Consider the following 22,743-nt stretch of genomic DNA (forward strand, 5'->3'; position numbering starts at 1 on the left):
ACGAAGAGTGCCAATGAATAGTTCTGCCATCACTAGAACATTCCACATAAGTAACTATTTTTGGTTGACACATTCACAATAATAAATAATTTCACATTCTGAGAAAGGGGAAGTAGTAAGTAAGTAGTTCAAAGCTCCAAGTAATTAGATCAAGTACAGTCACATCTCCTGGTTATGAGCTGCGTACAAGGCAAAAAAAAAAAAAAAAAAAAAAGATAAGCCTGGTATTTTATCTGTAAAGGGGGAAGGGAAAAATACAATCACAGGAGTTACAGGGTTCAACCAGCAATTTTTGGATCCTCTGTGTTGCTCTTCACAGTATTTGCAGACTCTATATTAATACTTCAGTTGTACATTTCTCTAGGGAGACCAGCAGAATCTGCGCTGTGCAGAATTATGAACAAAAATACATTTTTTAGAAATAACTTGTAAAGTTAAAGTGTTTCTTTAAAATAGTTCACTGAGAAATTTAAATAGGGAAAATAGACACAAGAAACACAAAGAAAGAGAAAGCAAATGAAACGTAGCTACTATCTCACACCTAACAAACTAGCATCCACATTTCTCAAGTGAAAACCGGTGCTTGCTGGAGCGGTCACATTCATACTCTGCTGCGGGCACTGTTGATAGCAACATACGCTAACGTCACAAAAAACGGTCGTGTTCTCATCTTGGTTACCCCCAATCGACTGTGCAGAAGGAAAAACAAAAACCCTTCCATTGTCCTAGAAAAGACATCTTAAGTCACTGCAGAAGGGACCCTGATGATACTAGTGCTGAGCAGACATACTTGGGCCTCCCTACATGTCAGCAGTCAAAGAATGGAACTGACAATGACAGTTATTTCCCCATTTTCAATATTTTAAGCTATTTTTTCCTAGAACAGTCTACTTGCTGGCTACAAGTGTGCTACATCGTAGTGCCGTGGACCCACATGCTTTCTGCAGAGCTGCCCCTCTCTGCCTGTCGGGGCCAGGTTGTTCCGATATTTTTCCCATAACAAGGTAGAAAGAGACAGATCTAAAGTTAGGAGAAAAGAAAAGAAAGAAAAGAAAGAAACCAACAGTAGCATATTCTGCTTTTAAAAAATGAAACACAGGTTTGGCAAAGTAGAGGTAATAAGAGGCCAACTTTTTTAAAGAATGGCTCTTTCTCGAGAAGTGCACCACTCAGATAGTCTCTGGTCCCCAAAGGGCTCATCCTAATTTAAGGGTGAGGTTCCATGAGAACTAAATAGCCCAAGACTTTGCGTCATAATCAAAAGCAGGTCAGAGTAATGGATGGGGACATTTACACAGGACTGGCCACATGCCAGAATTCTGTCCCAAAGCACTCCACTAAGCTTATAATTATTGTTGCATAAGAGTAATTGTGCACACTTACAAAGTACAGAGTGCTCTGAAGTTCCAATTCTTTTTCCATAGGTAATTCTTAAAAAGTAGGGTGGTCTACTTGCCAAAATTGCACAAAGTGGTGGGGCTTTAAAGAGCATGTGACTGAGCAGCCCACAATAGCCCCATAACTTGCCAATACAAGTAACTTTAATATGAAGTTATGCTGACATTATAAATTGCATCAAAATGATTAAAGGGAAAAAAGCACAAAGAAAACTACTTGAAACAAAGGGAAAAATAAAGAGTAATAGAATCATGGTGCCTGGGTGGCTCAGTTGTTAAGCATTCTGCCTTTGGCTCGGTCATGATCCCAGGGTCCTGGGATCGAGCCCCGCATCAGGCTCCCTGCCCCACGGGAAGCCTGCTTCTCCCTCTCCCACTCCCCCTGCTTGTGTTCCCTCTCGTTGCTGTGTCTCTGTCAAATAAATAAAATCTAAAAAAAAGAGTAATAGAATCAAAATGGGGAATTTTTATTGGTCATTATCTATGACAAATAGCCATAATTATAGCTTTTAAAAATTCAAGCTCACTAGTGATTAAAAGAAATAAAAATGTTTTGGGCCTATAGTTTAAGTATTCAAAAATATAAACTATAAGTATTCCAAATAGGCAAGAAAATGTTCAACTGTACAATCTTCAACATACCAGGCAGACCTTTCTGTCTATGCTTTCTTAAGAACAACCACGCAGTAAAAATCAAGGTTCCTTTAAATTTCACATCATTAGAGTTACAGGACTCTACATTATGGGTATATGGGGGGAAAGTTACATAACAAGATTTACATATGGCCAGAGGTTTTTAATCTTATCTATGGATAGAAATTAGGGGGGCCACAAACTTGAATTAAAAAAAATATGTATCTTTATTTCACCAACTTCTAAACAAAATGTAGCATTTCTGTCAATGATAAACAGGCAACAAACTACGGTACTATTAGCATTACATGTGACTTTGACACCAAAAAGAAACCACAGGTATTTCACATAATAGTTGTTGCAGATATATCAAAACGTCAATTATGCTCATCACTACTCTGAAAGTTATCAGACCTGATACTAGATCATTCTGTTAACACAGAATAAACATATTTATTGGTATGTCACAAAATTTTTAAACACTTTTGCAATTGTATTTTAATATGCTTTGTATTTTATTTTAAGGACTTAAAAACATTATTCTAATTTGAGTAAAAATTCTAGTGAAACCATAGTTTTGCCCAACTGCCAAAAAGGTCAAATGGGGAAAAAAAACCCACCTTAGGAATATCTGATATAAACATCATGTATAATAATGAAAAACTGGAAAACCTGAATTTGCAGCAGCTGGAAAACTTTAAATAAATGATGGCACAGCCAATTATGGAATCATGAAAAAAATCTGTAAATTGTATCTAATGAGCCTATCTTACTGAAAACATGAATAGGCATGTATCAAAAAGATGAAACAAATAAGATCACTAGTAATCCCACAAGATTAATTTTCTAATTTTCTACAGTTACAATTTTCTGTAATGAATATATGTAACTTCTATAATGGGAAGACTTTTAAAGTATAAAAAAAAGTAATTGGTTTTTAAATGGCCAGTGAGTATTAAAAAAAACTTTAAAAGGCTGCGTATTAGTGTAACTCTTTACTTTTAATGTTAACAACACTAATTCAAATGCCAGCTCAGGGAAAAAAAATGTATTTAACATCTAAATGAGAGAAATTACAATGAAACACCACTCTCTAAGTCAACCTTTTTTTTTTTTTAAGATTTATTATTTGAGAGAGAGAGAATGAGAGATAGAGAGCACGAGAGGGAAGAGGGTCAGAGGGAGAAGCAGACTCCAGGGAGCCTGATGCGGGACTCGATCCCGGGACTCCAGGATCATGACCTGAGCCGAAGGCAGTCGCCTAACCAACTGAGCCACCCAGGCGCCCCTCTAAGTCAACTTTTTTATACTTAAAACACTCTTCGTCCCTCCTTAACCAGGGTATACTGCAGCAAGAGGTCTTCCTACCTAAAAATGCTTTTGAAGGATCTGGAATAATGTCCCTCAGGGATAGTCAGAAATGCAGTCAAGGGAGAAGTCACTCCTGCCCAGGAGGTCAGGGACAATGCAGTGTGTCTCAAAAAATAGCACAGCCTACAGACTGGTTGGAGGCCTACACCATTTGCAGACGTTGCTTCTGCTGATGCTCTTCTGCCAACAACTGCTTCCACTTGACCTGAAAGCAGTTAGAGGTCGCCGGGTGGCTCAGTCGGTTAAGCATCTGACTCTTGATTTCAGCTCAGGTCATGATCTCAGGGTGGTGTGGATGGAGCCCCGTGTAGGGCTCCTTGCTCACACGGAGTCTGGCTTAAGGATTCTCTCTCCCTCTGCTCCTCCTCGCCACTCATGTGGGGGCTCTCTCCCTCTCTTAAATACATACATACAGAAACTTAAAAAAGACATCTCTTGCTGCCCAAAGATCAGATGATGGCCTCCATTTACAGAGGAGGGGCTCCATGAGAAGCTCAGGAAAGGAACTGATACAATAAAACAATTTCCAGAGCATCTGATTTAGGAGCTCAGGATGAAGGGCTCACTGGGTGTCTGAAGTTATAATGAGGTACACGTTGGAGCTAGGTGAGACAGGCTTTTTATTACGTGTCAAGTTGTACTGAAATAATAGATCCGAAGAGCCCTTCTTCCCTTGACTCAGCAACGAGAAGAGAAGAGCGTATGGGAATCTGCAAGCATGGCAGTCATTTTGACACACTTTGATACAGAAGTTGGGGAAGCACCCCACTTCCCAAGTGGATGGCTCCTATGTTAGCTACTGTAACTGACTACACCTGAGGAGGTTGTTTTTTGTTTTTTTTTTTTTACTTTTCATCTTCACTACTTTATACTTAGAGAAAACTGCAAAAATGGTACAGGGAGTTCCATAGATCCATGACCCAGCCTCCTCCCATGCTAACATCTTCTGTGACTCCATACAGCACAATTATCATGATGAGAATCAGGAAATTCACACTGGGACAATCCCATTAACTAAAGATTTTATTCAAATTCCAACAGGTTTCCACTGTGCCTTTTTTGTCCTGAAATCCCATTCAGCAACCCATGGTGTACTTAAGTTATTTCTCCTTAGTCCCCTGCAGTCTGTGAGAGCTACTCACTCTTTGCTCGTCTTTCATGACCGTGGCAGAGTATTTCCCAATCCACTGGGGTCTGCCCGGTGGTCTCACATGATTGCACTGTGGGTGTGTACTTTGGGCAAGAGAGCACAGAAAATGATGTCACCTTCCCAGTGCATCAATTGCTGGGGTCCCAGGTATGGACCCTTATTCAACTCCATTAAGGTGGCATTCTGCCAGTTCCTAGCCGTCTCCTTGTGGTTTACAAATACCTTCGGGGAGATACTTGAGATTATGCAAAACCTGCTTCTCCTCACCTGTCACTCACTGATTCTGGCATCTACTGGTCATGTCTAATACAGTTCTAATAGTAAAATTCAGTCTCAATACGGGTGTTCTAGGCCTGTGGGGACCAGCTGGTGGTCCTGTTAATTACCACTAAACCGCCCTGACCACACACAGACCTGTTTGTGGTCTCATTCCTGAAAAGAGAGGAAAAGGAACTGCCACATATTATTCAGGTCTGTAGTGGAACACAGGTCATGCACAAAGAGGGCCCTCATGGCCTCTCCCTGATGCTATAATATGGGACACACTCAACTCACTAAATCTTAGACTTAATATCCGCATAGAACATTCATTCACTGCGGAACATTCACGGAGCCTGCCTAGGCTGGGGTCCCGGCCTTCAAGGCCTGCTCCAACTGGTTACGAACCAGAGCATCACAGGAAGCACCGTGCAGAAACAAGGGCACGGGGCGACTTGGGGCAGTGCTCGGGGAAGGCCCAGGAGAGGCAGGAGCCGTCAAGAGTGTAAGAGAGGAAGAGAACACAACACGCATGCACAGAGGTGGAAGAAGAAAGGCAGCTCCTCGCGGGAATGGAGCATGACAAAGTCCGCCCCATGCTGGCACCCACGTGGGTCCCATCCTACACCATGGTCACTGCCCTCTCATGCTCCAGGGACATTTCTGTGTTAGGAGGTCGCACTACTGTTCCGGCACTAGCCCTCCGTCCTCCCTGTCCATGTCCGGCAAGGCCGGCTGGGGAAAGGGACGCACAGCGCTGAGGGGAAGCCTGCCGCCTGCACTGATCCCTCCAGCCCTTGGTTCATAAACAAGATCACCAGACAACTAAGGAAAACCAATATTAGCGTGAGAGAGAACAATGAGAAAACAGAAAATACAACCCAAAAGATACAGATCATTCAAAGAACTGAGGAGAAGAAATTTCTAATGAATAGCAATGGGAGGAATGTGGGGTATAAAAAGGATAAGCTATTATCAAACATAACTATAGGGAAACAAAAATAATGAGATCCTGGGGATTAAATATACAATTGCTGACAGAAGTGAAAGGCCTAAATAAGAGGATGCAGAGAGGTGCACACCAATCCCTTGTCCAGGAGATAAAATAAATACAGAACAGAAACAAAAAACTGAAATTAAAACAGAAGAGCACAGAGGATAAATTCAGAAGTTCCACCATCCATCTAAATGGACTCCAGAAAGGGGGGAAAAAATAAATTGTAGGTTTTTAAAACTATTCAGAAAAAAATATAATGGTTGAATTATGTCTCATGATTCTCAATTATTTCTCATAACGCTCAAATGTTTCTCGTTTGTCTCAAGAGCACCAATGGCAGACTTCAAACACTAGGAAGACAGGTGCATGCACTTCTGTCAGGCACAGCAGATGGTACAGAGTAGATGCTTAATCAATACTATTTAGTGAATGAAGATATAAATATGTACTTTTTTCCCTAGTAAGCTCTATGCCAACGTGGGGCTTGAGCTCATAACCCCTAGATCAAGGGTTACATGCTGTACGGGCTGAGCCAGCCAGGTGCCCCATGTGTACTTGTTGACTTTTTTTTTTAATTTATATATTTTTAGAGAGAGAATGGGCCCCATGTGAGTGGGGGGGGAGGGAGAGGGAAAGAATCTCCAACAGACTTCCCACTGAGCACAGAGCCCAACTCCAAGCTCTATCTCAGGACCATGAGATCATGACCTGAGCTGAAACCAAGAGTTGATGCTCAACCCGCTGAGCCAGCTGGGGCGCCTCTACTTGTTGATTTTTAAAACTATTTTAAAAACATGAGAACACTCTTGTTAAGACTAAATAGGATAATGATTTTGTGTGTAAGATGTAGAAGATTATAAGTCAAATTATTGGAATTAGGAGAAGGATTACTTTCTCCACTTCTGTATTATTAATTTTTATAGTAAGCATATGTATACTTTTGTGTGACTTGTTTACTGTCAGTGTCCTTCGCCCTCCATGAGAGTGGTCTGTTTCGCTTACCATTCCAGTGCCCCACACCTCACCAAGCATGATGTAGGCATTCATGCCTATCTGGCAGCCATGGACATACAACACTTGGGTCTCCCGTCCAGAAAGGGCTTGCCAACCGATTCAGCCACAAGAAATGCAATTAGTTGAAAGTCTCTGGCTGTAGCTTCTTTGGATCTGCTACAGTTTTCCAACCCAGCCACTCTCTTCCTGGACAGCCCCCATCCACAAACTGAGCATGCTGGGGCAGAGAGGGCCTGGACATTATTGCCCAACACGGGACTCCTCTAAAGCTTACTCTTCACACCACTGTATTGACTAGGACTTTGTTAGATCTGCATCGTGATTTGAGGCTCCCTGTGTCCAATTCTGCTCTTTTCCTTTCAGGGGTCACATCTGCATCAGGGACTGAAGACTTTCCTGCTCAATTCTGCTTCTTCCCTCTTTTTTTCTGTCCCAGGCATCACCCCCAAGCCCCAAACAAACCACTTGAAAGCCTATACTGTCTCAACATCGGCTTCTCAGAGGACTCAACTTACATATTTGTTTCAGGATTAAGTTTATGATATAACATAAGTTTATGTTTATGTTTAAATTTACCTTACTATTGCAAGGTTGGATTATATTTGGCAAAGGCAAGAGGTTGGATTTTGAGTACAGCAGACTAGAGATGAAGAGACTAAGACACCTATGCTAGAACTTGGGTAAGCGGCAACGAGGGTCTACAGCTATAGCACTGGAACAGGACAGAACAGGCAGTTAGCAGCAATCTGAAGGTAGACTCAAGGGGCCCTCCCAACTGATCGGAGGTGGACAACAAGGGGAGAGAGGCATCGAAGAGGCTTCAGTGCTTCAAAACCAAGTAACTGATGATACCAGTGGCACTTACAGCAAGAGGGCAGTGATGAGGGAGACTTGTTTAGGGAGGAAAAACTAAGAAGTCAACGTTTGTATGCATGGCTTTGAGTTGTCAACTCGACAGCCATCCAGGTGGAAGCAGGGGACAGACAGCTGGTGAGAAAGATAGCCTTCCAACTCTTGATCTCAGCTCAGTCTTATCTCAGGGTCTTGATCTCAGGGTCGCAAGTTCAAGTCCTGCACTGGAAAGAGAAAGAAGGGAAAGAAAAGATAGAAAAGAAAGGAAAGAGGAGAAAGCCTTGGAAAGAAGTGTATGTATGCTAATTACCTTTTCCAAAGAGAATTTTTTTAGGTCATTAATTATAAAGGAAATATATAAATCATGCTGATGAACTAGAAATAAAAGCTGCAAGTGGAAACAATTTGTTAATAATGAAGGTTGCATAGTTGAGAATCAAACGTGGTTGTGGGAGCTGAAGTAAAACAGGAGACACAGTCAACAAAAGCAGCAAACCAATAAAGCACACCTATCACCAGAGAGCAGGCATTCAGTAGCTACCAGAAAACAAGTCCTGGCATCACATCCTAAAACAAATTTCTCACATGGAACTTTCCAAAGGGGCTAAAGAATGACATAGTGGGCAACGCTTCATCACCAATTCTATTGCAACAACAAATTCTGTTTTTATATGACTGGATCTTAAAAAGATGACCTTGAATAAAGTGTAGTGTTTGCACAAATGCGACCTCTGAGGTTTATCTTGATTTAAAAATAAAACAAGAGGGAGGAACAGCTAAGGCACATACCCTTTTAACCAACTTCCACAAACCTGGGTTGAGGTGGTTCAGGCAATATGGCATCCTGAATGCCTTACAGATCAGAGTCCAGATCATCAGTTTTAAAATTCAGGAGATCACAGCCGAGAAAGAAGAAGAAGACTGTTTTCAAAGGAGCAAACATGCAAACCTCCATACCTAATGGCCTCCTTGCTTCTGGAAGCCCTGGGCAGATAAAAAGACGGTAGCAAATCACACTCCTGGTTAGCTCAAGAAGGTATTTAGTGCCCAAAATCTCCCTGAAAGGGCTACCTGAGTAGAGAGCTACCTTCAAGCCAATCATATACGGTTTACGTGATCTCAGTGAAAAATAAAAAACAAGGGTATGAGAACAATGAATTACTATGCATGTATAAAATCCTTCCCTATTAATGTTGGCCAAAATTAGCTGTTAAGTTCAGGAACACAGAGCACAGCATGGTTCAGTGAAGCGGACTTGTTGGCTTACCACCTCCCCGAAAAATAAAACTGTCCACATCAAAACACTAAATAGCATAATTATCCGTAAAGAACTCTGAACTATAAGACAACCCAACTTTCTCAAGTTTAATGTTGCAGTACTTATAGGAGGATTAACAAACAAACTAAACACAGATTTTCCAAATAAGCTTAGCTGGATGGTGTTCCCTGATGATCCATACATACCACAGTATAATCCACTAAACTTCACAACAGCTACTTGACCTCATCTAACAAACTCGAGCTTCAAGACCAGCTCTTGATAGCAAAACTGAGACTAGATCAGACTGCTAACACTGTCACTTCCAAGTACACATGAAGTTAAGGCATATATTCTGAAGAAATGATGCTAAAGATGGCTGATTATTTACCTCTCACCCTCTTATCAAGAAAACTGGACATTACAAGAGTAACTGAAATCCAACTATCAAGTGATAGTTCTGGGGCCCAGCACACTGCTGGAATTGGGGTGTGTGTGTGCGTGTGTACACACGTGTGTGCCTCTGAACAGAATCAAATCTGATGGTTAACATTATCAGAAGAATAATTAGATATACAAGCATTAGGAGTGGGAAACTAGTCTCAGATGAGCTTCAGAGCACATAATGGCAGTTTCTTCCCGCCACTGGGCAGTAGGGAGAGGACTGTCGCTGACACAGCATCTCCAGTAACTTTGAGAGAGACACCCCACCTGGCGTAGAGACCAGCCTATCAACACTCTAGACCAATGGAGCAACAAACACCACTGCCAAGACCGTGGGCCCCGCTCTTCCACAAACATATCACTCTGAATGGGACTCACAGACAACTGCACACTCAGAGCAAAAATTGGAGAAGTCCTGTACAGCCACAGAAAGTGAGGTGAGCAAAGGCTAGCAAAGTTTCCTCCTAAACAAGCCATGGTGGCTCTAGGTAACATCGTAACTTTAACAGTTTTCTCCACTTACAAACTTTGTGGGTACTTCCATCACAGTGACTATCTAAATAAAAACTAAACACAAAATACATATATGGAGTCAAGGGGAGATGACCCTATTAATGTTAATGCTATCCTTCTGCCTGGTTTGGGTCTCTCTAGGAAGGCTGTGGTTGCATCACTTGCACTCATCACGATGACCGCTTCGCCTCGGGGTCCTGAGAGCGTTAAGTGAGGAAGTCCACATAAAACACCAGGTAAGGACACAATAAATGTTAACTGTATTATTCCTGTCCTTGAACCTTGTATGAGTGTCCAGCACGCTAGCAAACCAGCAAAGGGGAGCGGTCAAGAGAAAGGGGTGGAGAGCAGAACCTTGATGGTGTGGTGCTTATTTTAATAAGTGCAAACAGTGGGCTTACATGGTGTAGTCAGATATCCTCTGTACTCTAAATTCTCAAAATAATGACCTGCATAACAACAGTATGATATCAGAGAGGGACTGCAGTTTCACGAGCCCAATATAAATTTTACATATAATGTTGACTGCAGAGTATACTTGAAGAAAGGGAGTTCCCCCCCAACCCCACCCCCAGACTTAGCCACAGTGAAGTCAGGAATGCATTAAAGAGCAGAATGCCAAGTATCTGGTCATGAAGAGGCTGAACTGACAGCCAGGCCAGTAGCGTTACACCCTGATGCACCTGACAGCGACGTACTCCTTCAACAAGAGGACTCGCTTTCAGTTTCTGATCAGGAAAAAAGGAGTTGGCCCATGAATCTCAGTGAACCAAGTTGTAGAGTAAAAATTATAATATTTTGTTTAACCATATCCTATATGGTGACTAAGTACAGATATCTAACTTTTCAAGTATACAGTTATACTTTAGGGGGCTTCATTTCAGCTTCAAATGAGGTTACTCAGAGCCATAATTTGTTGTTTATTATCATACTGTGACAAATGACCTGCCTGATTTGAAAATTCTAAGTTGTGTGGCCCAAGAAAACACAGCAGGCACTCTGAAACCGCTTCCCACTGGACCAACTTCCTGAATTAACTATTGCTCTGAGTTCCCTCTGTAAAGCACAATGACGAATGCCCAAGGACACAGGCAGGCCCTCTCCAGGGCCACACACACTTTGTCCCCACCAGCTGGACTTCATGCTGACAGAGTCAGGCGGTGTCTTCCCAAACCTGTTTATGCCAGTTGTTATTGTAATTATGAAATTTAATTAAATATTATGAAAGCTGATGGAATACAAGTATTAAAGATAAATCTTGTTTCTATTAAAAACTAAGCTGAAGGCTTTAGAAAGACTTAATAAAAGCAAGTCACTAAAAAGAAAGCTATTAGATGAGATGTGGGCAAGACAACTATGAAAAAGGAGAATAAAATGAAACCTAAGATTCTGTAAGACTGGATGGCTCTGCTAGGGGCTGCTGTAGCTCTTACAGTCTTACACTGTTCATACAACAGCAAATTCCAATAGTACGATCACTCGTAAAGAAAAACCCTCGGCCTCACAAGAGTTTGGCAAGTACATTCTTACATATTTTACTGAAAATAAAATATACTGGGCATGTATAACTTTTAAAGATTCCCTACTTTTAACTGGTATTTTCAATTAACCCAGTTCCAATTATGCTGCATAAGAGGGTATTTTCCACGCTTCAAATTAGAAATGACTTTGGATTAGCGGCTTTTAAATTTATGAAGTGTTATGATCTAAGCTGGATTCCTCTGGAATATAGATGTCCAAATTTTTTATGCCATACAAATTTCTACCAGATTTAAACATAAAAACATACTCTTTCCCTTCAGTCTAACACAGCAGAGAGAAGAGCACAGTGGTTAAGAACACGACGCCGGTGAGACACAGCAGAAGTGGAATCCGGGCTCTCACAAGACTAGCTCCACTTACGTCCACTTAACCTGTAAGCCCCTGTCTTCTCATCTGGGAAATGCCATCACGGACGGCACCCTACCTCAGAGGGCATTTTGAGGTTGAAAGGAGAAAAATGCAGGGCATAGGAAACACTAAAAGTTCCTGGTACATAATAAGTGCTCCAAATTGTTCGTTAATATTATACTGCCTAATAGATAAAGTGCCCACTACTATATAAGTAAAATTATAACCAATATGTTCTTAATGTGTCTGTTTTTAGCAAGATGGCCCCCACCAACAGACAGCTTAGGAACACCTGTGGATAATGTCCCCAGGTACAATAAAGCAGGGGTTCTCAGCTAGATGCCACTTTACCTCCCAAGAGTCATTTATTTGGCAATGCCTGCAGACATTTCCGGTTGTCACAACTGGGGGAGGGGTACCTACTGGCATTTAGGGTGTAGAGGGCAGGGCTGCTGCTAATCTGATCCTACAGTGCACACAGGACAGCCCCCTCCAACAAAGAAGTATCCGGGCCCAAATGCCAAGATGGCAACACTGAGAAGCCTTGTCAAGGTATATAGGACAGTATATAAGGAAAAGGTGATTTCTAAAATCAGAACTCCATAAAATTATTGAGAAAACATCGACTGCTTAAAAATGGAAATGGGATTTTCATTATCATGTTGTCAAGTACTTATGACAGACATTTAGAAGACATGGATACTTAGCAACAAGACAAGATTCTTACGGTCAATAAACCCTTGTGAATACAGTCTATCGTGTAATGACCTTAGGATAAGTTTTATTCTAATGTGAACAATGTAATACAGCTACCAGGAACACTAGAAGTGGAACTTCATTTGGAAGAAGTCTAAGTAAGATTCAAAAACACCGAAGCAGTATGTGTAAAGTCAAACTGCTCTAGCACTTTGCGTCCGGGGGACCACTCAGTCAGGCTGTGGAGACCCCTGAGCTAGCTAACGGGCCACAGCGTAGGTTCTTCCCTGGGGAGCAGCCTGTTTCTCAGCTGGGGCACTTGGGGACTTAAGCTCACTCTTCAATGAATAACGTGGCTCAAAAACATTATTAGATTGAAGACTTCGTTTAAACTACTTATTGTTCAGTAAATCCCAGGGCCTTTCTTAAAAGGAGATAAAACATACATAAAGTACAATCCAAAAATATATATCCTTCCCCCCGCCACACACACAAAACAGAAAACACTAGAAAGGAAGTCACCAACATGTTAAGGGTACTGATCCCTTCAGCCCTTTTTCTACCCCATTCTATAAGACCTAGATTTGACTCCTGCCTGAGACTTATTGGCTCTGCGACTTTTGTCAAATAATGTAATCAATGTTCACTAAAATTCCCATCAAAAGGATAGGAATGTGTAAGTCCCATTTACCAAAGAACATTGAGGCAGAAAAGAAATGGTTCTGTACTAACTATAAAAGTGCTAAGAAAGGCAGCATTGTTTTTGTAGTCCTTAAAAAAAAAAAAGCTATCTTTAAAATATTTTCAACTTTATGGCATTTATCTCTCAGGGTAAGAGAGCAAGTCTTTTATACAAAGACTCCAATTTCATCCACTAAATTTAAAAAACTATTAATATTATACATTTTTATGCCTGAGAGGAGAAAGTAACTCAAAAACACAAAAAGACATAAATGGTAGCAAATACATTTAACTATCTTATCCATCATGCTACAGGATCTCCACTCACCCTTCTGATAGAAGAATTTCCTGTAATAGTACGCGCCCAGATCCACGTGCTCCACGATGTACCTCTTCACCCTGTCCAGGTGCAGCACGAGGCTGTCCTTGGGCACCTCAAGTACGGCCACTCCTGCGTTTGTGCAATGGGAACTCAGCGTGGACTCAAAGGAGGCACTTTCACACCCACTAAAGGAACCAGAATTTGATTTTGACAGGCTGATCTTCCTTTCACCTTCTCCACCGATCTCGTTCCGAAAATACGGACAGCTCAGTACCAGCTCATTGCTCTTATCGTCTCCCTGGTCCATGCCGAGGCTCCCCTTGGAATTCAGGTCCTCCGTGCTGCCCATCGGGGAGCTAAAACTGGCCGAGTGGGACAAAGGCCCCGAGACCAGGGAGGCCACGGCAGCGGCCGATGCCCCCGTGGTGGTGTTTCTCCTCTTGATAACATTGTGCCTGTTCATAATCGCCTCATTCAAGTCAAATAATATACTCTGGACATCGTAGTGAGCAAAGCACTTTGGGCACGTCCAGGGCCTGACAGAGTCTTCCGACCGGTTATCTTCCAGATCCGATGACTTCCCAAGTTCCTCACCTTTGGCATTGCGTAATTTCCGAAAAATGGACGAGTCTCCGGTTTCGGACTTGGAGCGGCGCTTGAGTGGTTTTTCCCTTTCCTTAAAGAGCCTGAGGTTGTCTCTCTGGGAGATGGGCCCGTCGATAACATCCAGAGAGAAACCGGAGCCCTTGCCCCCACCAGTGATGAGGAAGTCGCTGAGCTTGGTCGGAGTTGGACCTCGATCAGACTTGTCGTCTTTGTAGCCCTTCAGCAGATCGAAGAAGCTTTCCCCAGACGTTCCCTGCTTGTCAATTGAGGAGGTGCTACCGTATTCCCTGTGCAGAGACGGCCCAGTCTTGTAGGTGGGCGAGGCACATTCATCGAAGCTATCCACGTCGAGCTCGCTTATGGTGATGTCACTATTGCTCCGTTGCCGGACCCGGCGGAGAGCCTTCCTGGGGGAGCTGGGGTAGGCTTCGGGCAGCAGAAACCTGCAGTCCATGCCCTCCGCCGGCCTCGTCTTGTTTCTCAGCGTGTTCTGTATGCTCTTCAGCATGGCTGAGTCACTGGAATTGAGGCTCACAGAACTTCCCTGACTCACAGGACTGCTTTTGGAGGACAGGCTCTCAAGGCAACTTGAGGTTTCTACTTCCTGGCTTGAACGGCTAGATTCTTTGACGTTTTCCTTTCGTGGGGGCCAATCTGCAATCCTAGCCCTAACCCCCATCTTGGGGACTCCGGGGGTGGAGGTTATATGGTGAGAACCTTCACTTCGGGGGGGCCCTACCGGAGCCATGACTGAGGACCCTAAGCTGCCATTCTGGGACCTGAAGCGCCGCATGTAGAAGTCGTCGGTGTGGACTTTGGGGGCGCCATCCGTGGCGACAACCGAGGCCCTTTCGGGGACAGCGGGCCGCTCTGTCTGTGACCGTTTCAGGCTGGTCATGATGGAGAAGCAATCAGACTCAAATCCCTGCACAAAGGACCATCATAGCTAAGTTTTAAATGTGCACTTCCCTTTTGGAGAACGGCTTCCAGAATATACAGCAGTTGCATGAGATCTTAATCTTTTTCATTTAAAAGGTGAAATGACGCCTTATTTCCAAACCTCTGAAAATCCAGATCTTCAAAACATTATAATCCACAATGGTTCCCTTTGCTTGGCTTTCACAGACAGCTTTCTTTCAGAAAAAACTGAATGGAACTTGTATTACTGGGACTCTGTGACTGCCACAATCCCATGCTTTCTCTAAAAGAGAGAAGGACGACAATTAGAATTAGCATTTGATAAATACCTCTAAAAATAAATATGCAATTGCTAAAACCAGACACATGAAAATAAAAAACCCAATAATGGACTGTGGGTCATAGTTCACAGCCCATCTTTTTGGTAAAGCAGGTTTGAAAGAAAGTGAAAGCACTGAATAAAATCAAATGATACATATTTTGAAAGACTTAATACGTTAGCTTCACTGAACTAATTTCATGTAATAGGAGGGGGTGGGGACTTTGTCCCGAGACATCAAGGCTCCTACCCCAAGTGCGGACCAAGTACAGGCTCCAGTGACCTCCAATAACGTAGAACATCACGAACCACTGTGCCGACCAGAAGTTCGAAACATGACCAGCAGAGTTCACTAATTAGAGCAACGTATAGTCAGTTTTTAAACAAGACTAAGAATCATGTCATCCAGTACATTGCAACACTCACTTTTTAATATCTTTCATCTTTCAAAACCCTGCTTGCTTTTTCGGTTTCTTTACAAACGCTTAACAGAGTTGGCAAGAGCAAATACAATAGAGAGAAAATAAACAGGGTTTTCCCGGAGCCATTACATCCATTAGCACTCCTCTGTATTGCCCTCACTTTATTACTTACCCCCACGAGGAATATCTCAGGATGAATCCCGCATTCACCACCACCTCTTCCCCAGCTCTCTTTAGTCTACTTTTGAAGCTAGAAATATTCCGCTAATTAACAAAACGCCTGCATTTCCTTACGCATTGCATCCTCCCCCACCCTCCGGTGCCGATTTATGAAGACAGCAGAAACAAAACGCTGCTCTGGACAGACCTCTCCATATTTTCCCCAACAGACGACAGAGGAGTGTTAGCATCCTTGCAGGTGACGGGTGAAGAGCACCAACTTCCTTGCGAGCCCGTCAGTCAGGAGGCAAGAGGCACACATTCTGAGTACAAAACCCCGCATGGTTGCGCACATCCTGAAAATAAAGGCAGAGGACCCTTTTCCAGGCTCCACAAATTACACAAGAGGTGGCCTTTAAATTCTTGCCAAATCCATGTTTGGAAGGATGCTGCTGAACCAGCACTGCGCTGACAGGGCTGCATTGTCTACAAATCACGGCTGACACCCCGAGGACGACCCGCGCTCGCTGCACTCCGCTCGGCGGTAACAAGCACTTACTTCCACGATAATTAAGCAGCTCGCTAGTCGGCCTCCTGCCTCCGAGGCAGCCGCTTTAATTTCTCTTGCAGTACGCAGCATCATTTTAGAAGGCTCGCTGCTATTTAAAGGCTGGAACATTTAGGGGAGTTTCAGAAACTGCGGGCTGCCTGCAGAATGCAGGGCCGGCTGAGCTCCAGCTGGGCTCAGGGGCCGGGCCGGGCAGCCGGGCCCAGAAACGCCAATTGTTTTCACTCTGGCTCCTCTTCCCCTCTCCCCTCCCCCCTCCCCCCGCTTTTGTGAAGGGGATAGAGGCTTTGCACCGCTACCTAATTAAACCTGGCTTTTGAGCTCTCTAGATACTTCTGCCCTCAGATTGCTCTGATTTCCTTTACAATTCAAAACGTCGCGTGCTCCTCTTGAACTGCAAGCCTTCAAGTGGAAGAACGTGCTAACTGTTGCTTCCAGAGGCAGAGGGGCAGCACATGTGGCTGCAGCTGAGGTTCGAGAAGTGCTCCACAGAAAACGGGAGGAAAACCAGCCAACTGAGCCAAAATGCAAAGTAACCTCCAGCCCATCTCCAAAGAAAAAAATCTTTAGACAACCAAAGCTAGAATTTATGAGCTGTTTTGTAACTGGGGTGGGGGGTGGGAGGTGGGGTGTTGATTTCAATGAAATATCTTTCAAACAAAGAATACCCTAGCAAAAAGAACAATTCCAAGTAGATTCTTATAAAAATCAGATGTTTTCAACATTTCTTACAAGCTCACAGAAATCCAAATAAATCTATTCCCAGAGGTTTCAGTCTCCAAAAGGCCAACACACTAATGCCACTGGGATAAAGACAGTCTTGTCGCGTTTCATTTCCCTTAGAAAATAGTTTGTGGGAGAACTGTCTTTTTTAGGATATGTGAAGTTGTATCCATTGTAGGAGGAAACTGAAAGCCAGCACTAAAACACAATAAATAGAACTGACTTGGAAATGCCCAGGCTTGGCTGTCTCTACTACAGACCTCCTCTTCAGAACCATCTCAAGTCAAAGCCTTCCTAGATTTTTTAATGAATTTTTATAAATCTTATATTTCATAAATTTTTTTTTGCAGTTTGAAAGAAATGCCAAGACTTCTGCTACATCTTATAAAACAATGCAATGTTTTCTTTTAATTTCAAAACATCGATGGGCACATAGGGAGAGAGCGTGCCCACAGTTTAATGACCTGTAAAAACTGAGGAGTTGAAGACAGACACTAAGTTAAATAACAGGTTGGTTTTTTTTTCTGTCATAGGACCTTCTTTACTATTCTCATTCCCTCCCTGCCCCACCTCCCTCTCTTTCTCCCCATCCTTGTTTATAGCATAGCATCAAACCCCTTTCAGTGCAATATGAACTTTGGACAGATGCTAGTGTATGTAGAAATATATGTATGTTTTGCATTTGTTAAACTAGTCAAAAATAAAGATGTCAACCATGTGTGTAATATTATGACAGATCGGTAACACCTAAAACTTATTCCTTAGGGTCTAGAGAAAAGCAAACATATGCTGACAATTATTAGCAATTCCCTTAATTATCAGCAAACCTGCTTAAACATCATTAAATACAGTAAAAAGCAATAGATTTAAATAGGAGAACAGTATTAATTTAGAGCACATCACCTCCATCTGTTGAAAGAGTAAGCGATACAGAAATTTCCTTGGTACACATTTAGTTTTCCACCTCTAGGTACTACTACTTGCATCTATGTTAGACCCATTTAGCAAGAATACCAACCCACTGTTTAGTTCAGTGACTTCCTGCAATTCTATCAGAAAATGAGAAGACACATTCAAATCCCACTGGTTGAAAGTCTTTTCATCACTCAAGGCCTATCACAATGTAACCCACCGTCCTTTCCTGATAATGTCAATCTTCCAGAAGTGCTTCCTCCTCTCTTCTAAATCATTCCCAGCATTTCTCAATTTCTTTCTGAGCACTGACCACACACTTGGGTGCTAGGGGCATTTGAGGAAACAATCCCTCCCTTCAAGGGAAGCTACAGGTGCAAAAACAGCCCTTATCATCCTGGCTCCTTGAGACATTTACACTCTTGACCCCTCCCTCCTTCCTAAAACACTCTTCTCTAGATTTCCATGATAACCATGTTCTTCATTTTCTCTTGCCTTTCTCTTTTTGCTCACTCTTCAATATCACCGGTGGGGTCCACTGTAAAGCTAGTGATTCCAGAGTGGCATCCTTGGTTGGCTTCTCTTAGTATCCTTCAAACTTTGAGGGGGCTATAAAGGGTATTAGTATTGGGATGTATGGAGCACTGAGTGCATGAGGATGAGGTAGCAGGCATGGGTACACCCAAGTAAAAATATTACTCTGGAAAGCAGGATATTCTTGACTTGGTTGGACCACAGATGCCTATGCAACTGAATGAAGAATTATGGAAATATGTGGGGAGATGGCTGTATGGTAGCCAGTACATTCCGGTGATGTCATAGGTACCTGAACCTTCAAATATAATCTCTGTGCAGTAACTCCAAATCTCTACTCATGACCCTCTTTCCTAAACTCCAGAAAAATACTGTAAGTACTCATTTGATATCTTATTTACCCAATTTGTACAGTGAATTAACTACCAGAAAAATCGAAAAATGATTTTTTCCAAGAAATGAATGAGTGATAAGTGAGAACAATAAATAATTGAAGGAACCAAACAAAAGGAACAACACAAGAAACTTTTTTTATGCCAAGGGCATAAAAGATAGTTTGAAGGCTACACAAGAAGATGTGGGAAGGGAAAAAACAAAAAAACCAAAAACCAAAAAACCAACTATACTTCCTGCCCTAAAATAATTTACTACACAATACAGTATATTCACCAAAAAGATGTAGTGCTTCTCATCAAATACGTCCATATTCCAAAATGGGATGTTAGAGTCCTCCACCAGTGTTTATGTAATATTAATTATGAAATTTGAGTATTTATGAAAGTATCAATGTAAATAGTTTACAAAGTTGTATATATAGATTTAGAATGCTCATATTCTTTAGTAAAGCCCATAAATATATTTTAGAATGTAATAAGAAGCTTTATTTTAAAATAGAAATATAAGCTCACAGTGCTTGAAAATTAGGTTCGCTAAGATAACCCAATAAGGTAGTCTTCTTTCCATCCCTTCCTGGCTTTCCTGAATTTCATTCACTTTACATAAAAGTAACACCTCAGTTGTGAGGGCTGTCTCATTCTTTCAAGAGGGCTTGAAATACATACAAACAACATCTCAGTGCAATCAATGTCATGTATAATTTAAGATTTATGAATCAGCACATAACTTTTTAGACACGAATTTCCCCCTTTTTTCATTTCCGTTCTGTCCCTTCAACAACAAGCAGGAAGGAATGGGAAGAACAGGGTTTCTAGTACCTGTTCTCAAAATGTTCACTATCTAAAAGACACCAGAGATGGAGACAAAGTAGATTCAAAAAAACCTGCCCTGAAATTAACCGAGTAAAAAAGTTAAGGGATACAACACCTATGTAACAGGATCGAGTTACATTTGAATCTGGAGATAAGAAAGCAATTTAAAATGTCTTTATTAGGCCAGAGCAAGAACCAAAAGTGGGAGTAACATTTGGCTCCTACCCACCTGCCCAACTAAAAAAGTTTAATGAAAAAGTTACATTTCAAAGGCTTAGTGAAGGAAACAACAAAATCTGGCAGAAAGCTTGATGGCAAAAAAGGGATGACAGCATGAAGCAGGTACTGAGCAAGTTATATGGTAGAGTTATGGATGAGCAGTGAAATGAATCAACAGCTGGCAAAACAAGAAGAGAAATAAATGGGAATATTTATCTGTTATGCTTAAATATGACTAACTTATGTAATAAGCAATTACTATAACGCCAAAGAGCTAGGTCTGAGGAGCTCAAGGTAAAAAGGTAAAGGTAGAAATTAAAGTAAAAGGTAGCAAGTAGGAGGGTAACAGCAAATCAGAATCATTAGAGGGAAAATAATAGGTTTTTGAGGTACAGCAAACTAACACATTCAAGGAAAAGAAATCGGAGCTCACCCACTTATCGGGGCACTGAGCATTTCCATGTCTGGCAGCAGCTTATTAAGAGACCAGACTAGGGGCGCCTGGGTGGCTCAGTCGTTAAGCGTCTGCTTCTGCTCAGGTCATGATCCCAGGTCCTGGGATTCAGCCCCGATTCAGCTCCCTGCTCCGTGGGAAGCCCGCTTCTCCCTCTCCCACTCTCCCTGCTTGTGTTCCCTCTCTCGCTGTGTCTCTCTCTGTCAAATAAATAAGTAAAATCTTAAAAAAAAAAAACAAAACACTGTTTTTTTAAAAAAAGAGACCAGACTAGATCAGTGAAGCACATGTGTGTTTTTAATGTACTGATTTGTACATTCATTTAAAATACATAAAAACTGTATTCATCAATATGTACACTGATCTACTACTGTGCAGCTGATTATCAAGCATGACTTGGTACTAAACCACTTAATACCAAATATGATCTAGGGAAAAGGGAATGTGAAAAATGGATGCCAGGGAAGAACCAACACATGTCTCATATGCAGGGGGAAATCCTTGTCAGCTTTTCCCAAATTCTGCTTCAAATTCTGCAAGTTACTAATCCACAAAAAAGGGTCCCATAATTAAATAAGGCAGGGACGCACTATATATCACCTCCCTTAGGACACATAGCACTTTTTAGTAGATTAAAGATTCCATGAGAAAAAAAAACTAGTTTTATTTAAACTAAGATTTATTAATGGATATGACCATGGATTCACTGTTTAAAAAATAGAATATCCTTATACTGTGCATCCTATTGAACATAATTGGGGACAAGAATGACCAATTTTAGAATAACCTAGGATACAAAATTGTACATACATTATAAATATAGCTGTTTTTTAAAAAAGTTACATATAGATACATAAACAAGCCAAAGGGAGTTCCCCAAAGGATTTACAATGTTTGTCTTTAGACAGTTGGATTAAGAATAACTTCTGGGCTTTTTTTTTCTTTTCTTTCTCTTTCTCTCTTTTTTTTTTTTTTTGGACTTGTACTATTTATTTTCTAAAATGAGCATGTGTAACTTTAATAATCAGAAGAAAAAACTTAAGAGAAAAAATAATCATTCTGTTATTAAAAAAACAAAACAAAACAAAACCTGGCAATATAGTACAACACACACACATCTGAATACTAATTATACGACACTGCACTATGTTAAAGCTCCAACCACTCAAATCACCAAACAAGTCAAAGTTCAACAGATTTGAGGTCCTTTGTAGGAGACAGAGCGTCTCCTACACTAAAACCGCCTGATTTAAATGAAATCAAAGAGGGCTATGTGAAGTGTAGAGTGTTCAAGACTATAAGATCAGCAATATTTACAGATTTAATTACTTCATACACAACTGCCTATACTTCCTCATTTACAAATGATTTCTTTAAATTTAATATTGATATAAAATCCCCTCCTGCCAACAGGTCTCCAGGTGGTAGTGAACTGGACAATCAGGTGAGGCTGCCTAACAGGAGTGAGGCTGGGCAGTCATCACTCACCCCCCTTCCAGGGGCGCATCTAACTTTCCCCACATTCGCACACATCTCACCTTCCATCCTCACAGTCCTCCTTCTGCAGAGATTCAGGCTCCGTGTAAAAAATATCACCATTTGACTCTGCTACGAGATGTCAATGGCTCAAGAAACTGAAACTGTAACCTGGAGAGGAAGAGTCTAATAGTATTGACCTTCTCTTCTGGGGACAGAAGGGAAAAAAGCTCTGAACTGTCCTAAGTCACACTTAAGTTAGATAAGCTGTGAAAGCTGCCTTTGATCCGCACAAGAGGAACCCAGCAGAGAATTCTCATCACTGAGACAGCCTGTCAGGCTGCCAGCATGGGCACCGGGGCACCGGATGGTGCTTTGCACTACGCTAGTCAGCCTCCCAGGGGGAGACACAGAGGGAACACTCCACCCTCAAGTCCCTCAGGTGCACCTGGAACAAGAGGAGGGTGGAACATGAGGAGAGGAGTATGGGAATCCAGAGGGTCCAGGAAGACAGAGCGTCACAAATGGCTCTAATAGAGATACCGTGGTTCTCCCAATCGAATATTTACGTTCCAAAAAGAATTTAAGAAAGTACACTTGAAAAAGGACGTGTAAATTCAGCTTAGGAAAAGAGGAGAAAGTAGCATCCGTAAGAATAATGGATAAACATCAAGTTACTTCTACATATAACTCTAATATCCAAATCACTGTTAATCATGATTATTAATATCAACAGTAACCACATTTCA

General features: G+C 41.8%; 1 protein-coding gene across 20 annotated transcripts in view; it reads right to left on the reverse strand.

Moving 5' to 3' along the window:
- SIPA1L1 (signal induced proliferation associated 1 like 1) overlaps positions 1 to 22,743 on the reverse strand; it is a 468,863-nt gene that overhangs the window by 123,769 nt on the left and 322,351 nt on the right. For all 20 annotated transcript variants that reach the window (XM_027568806.2, XM_027568796.2, XM_027568799.2 and 17 more), the window contains one exon: positions 13,483 to 15,283. In XM_027568806.2, the coding sequence (XP_027424607.1) occupies positions 13,483 to 14,980 (1,498 nt within the window). In that variant the 5' untranslated portion in view covers positions 14,981 to 15,283. The remainder of the gene's footprint in view (positions 1 to 13,482; positions 15,284 to 22,743) is intronic.

The sequence above is a fragment of the Zalophus californianus genome, chromosome 6 (genome assembly GCF_009762305.2).
Source record: "Zalophus californianus isolate mZalCal1 chromosome 6, mZalCal1.pri.v2, whole genome shotgun sequence".
Classification (NCBI taxonomy): Eukaryota; Metazoa; Chordata; class Mammalia; order Carnivora; family Otariidae; genus Zalophus; species Zalophus californianus.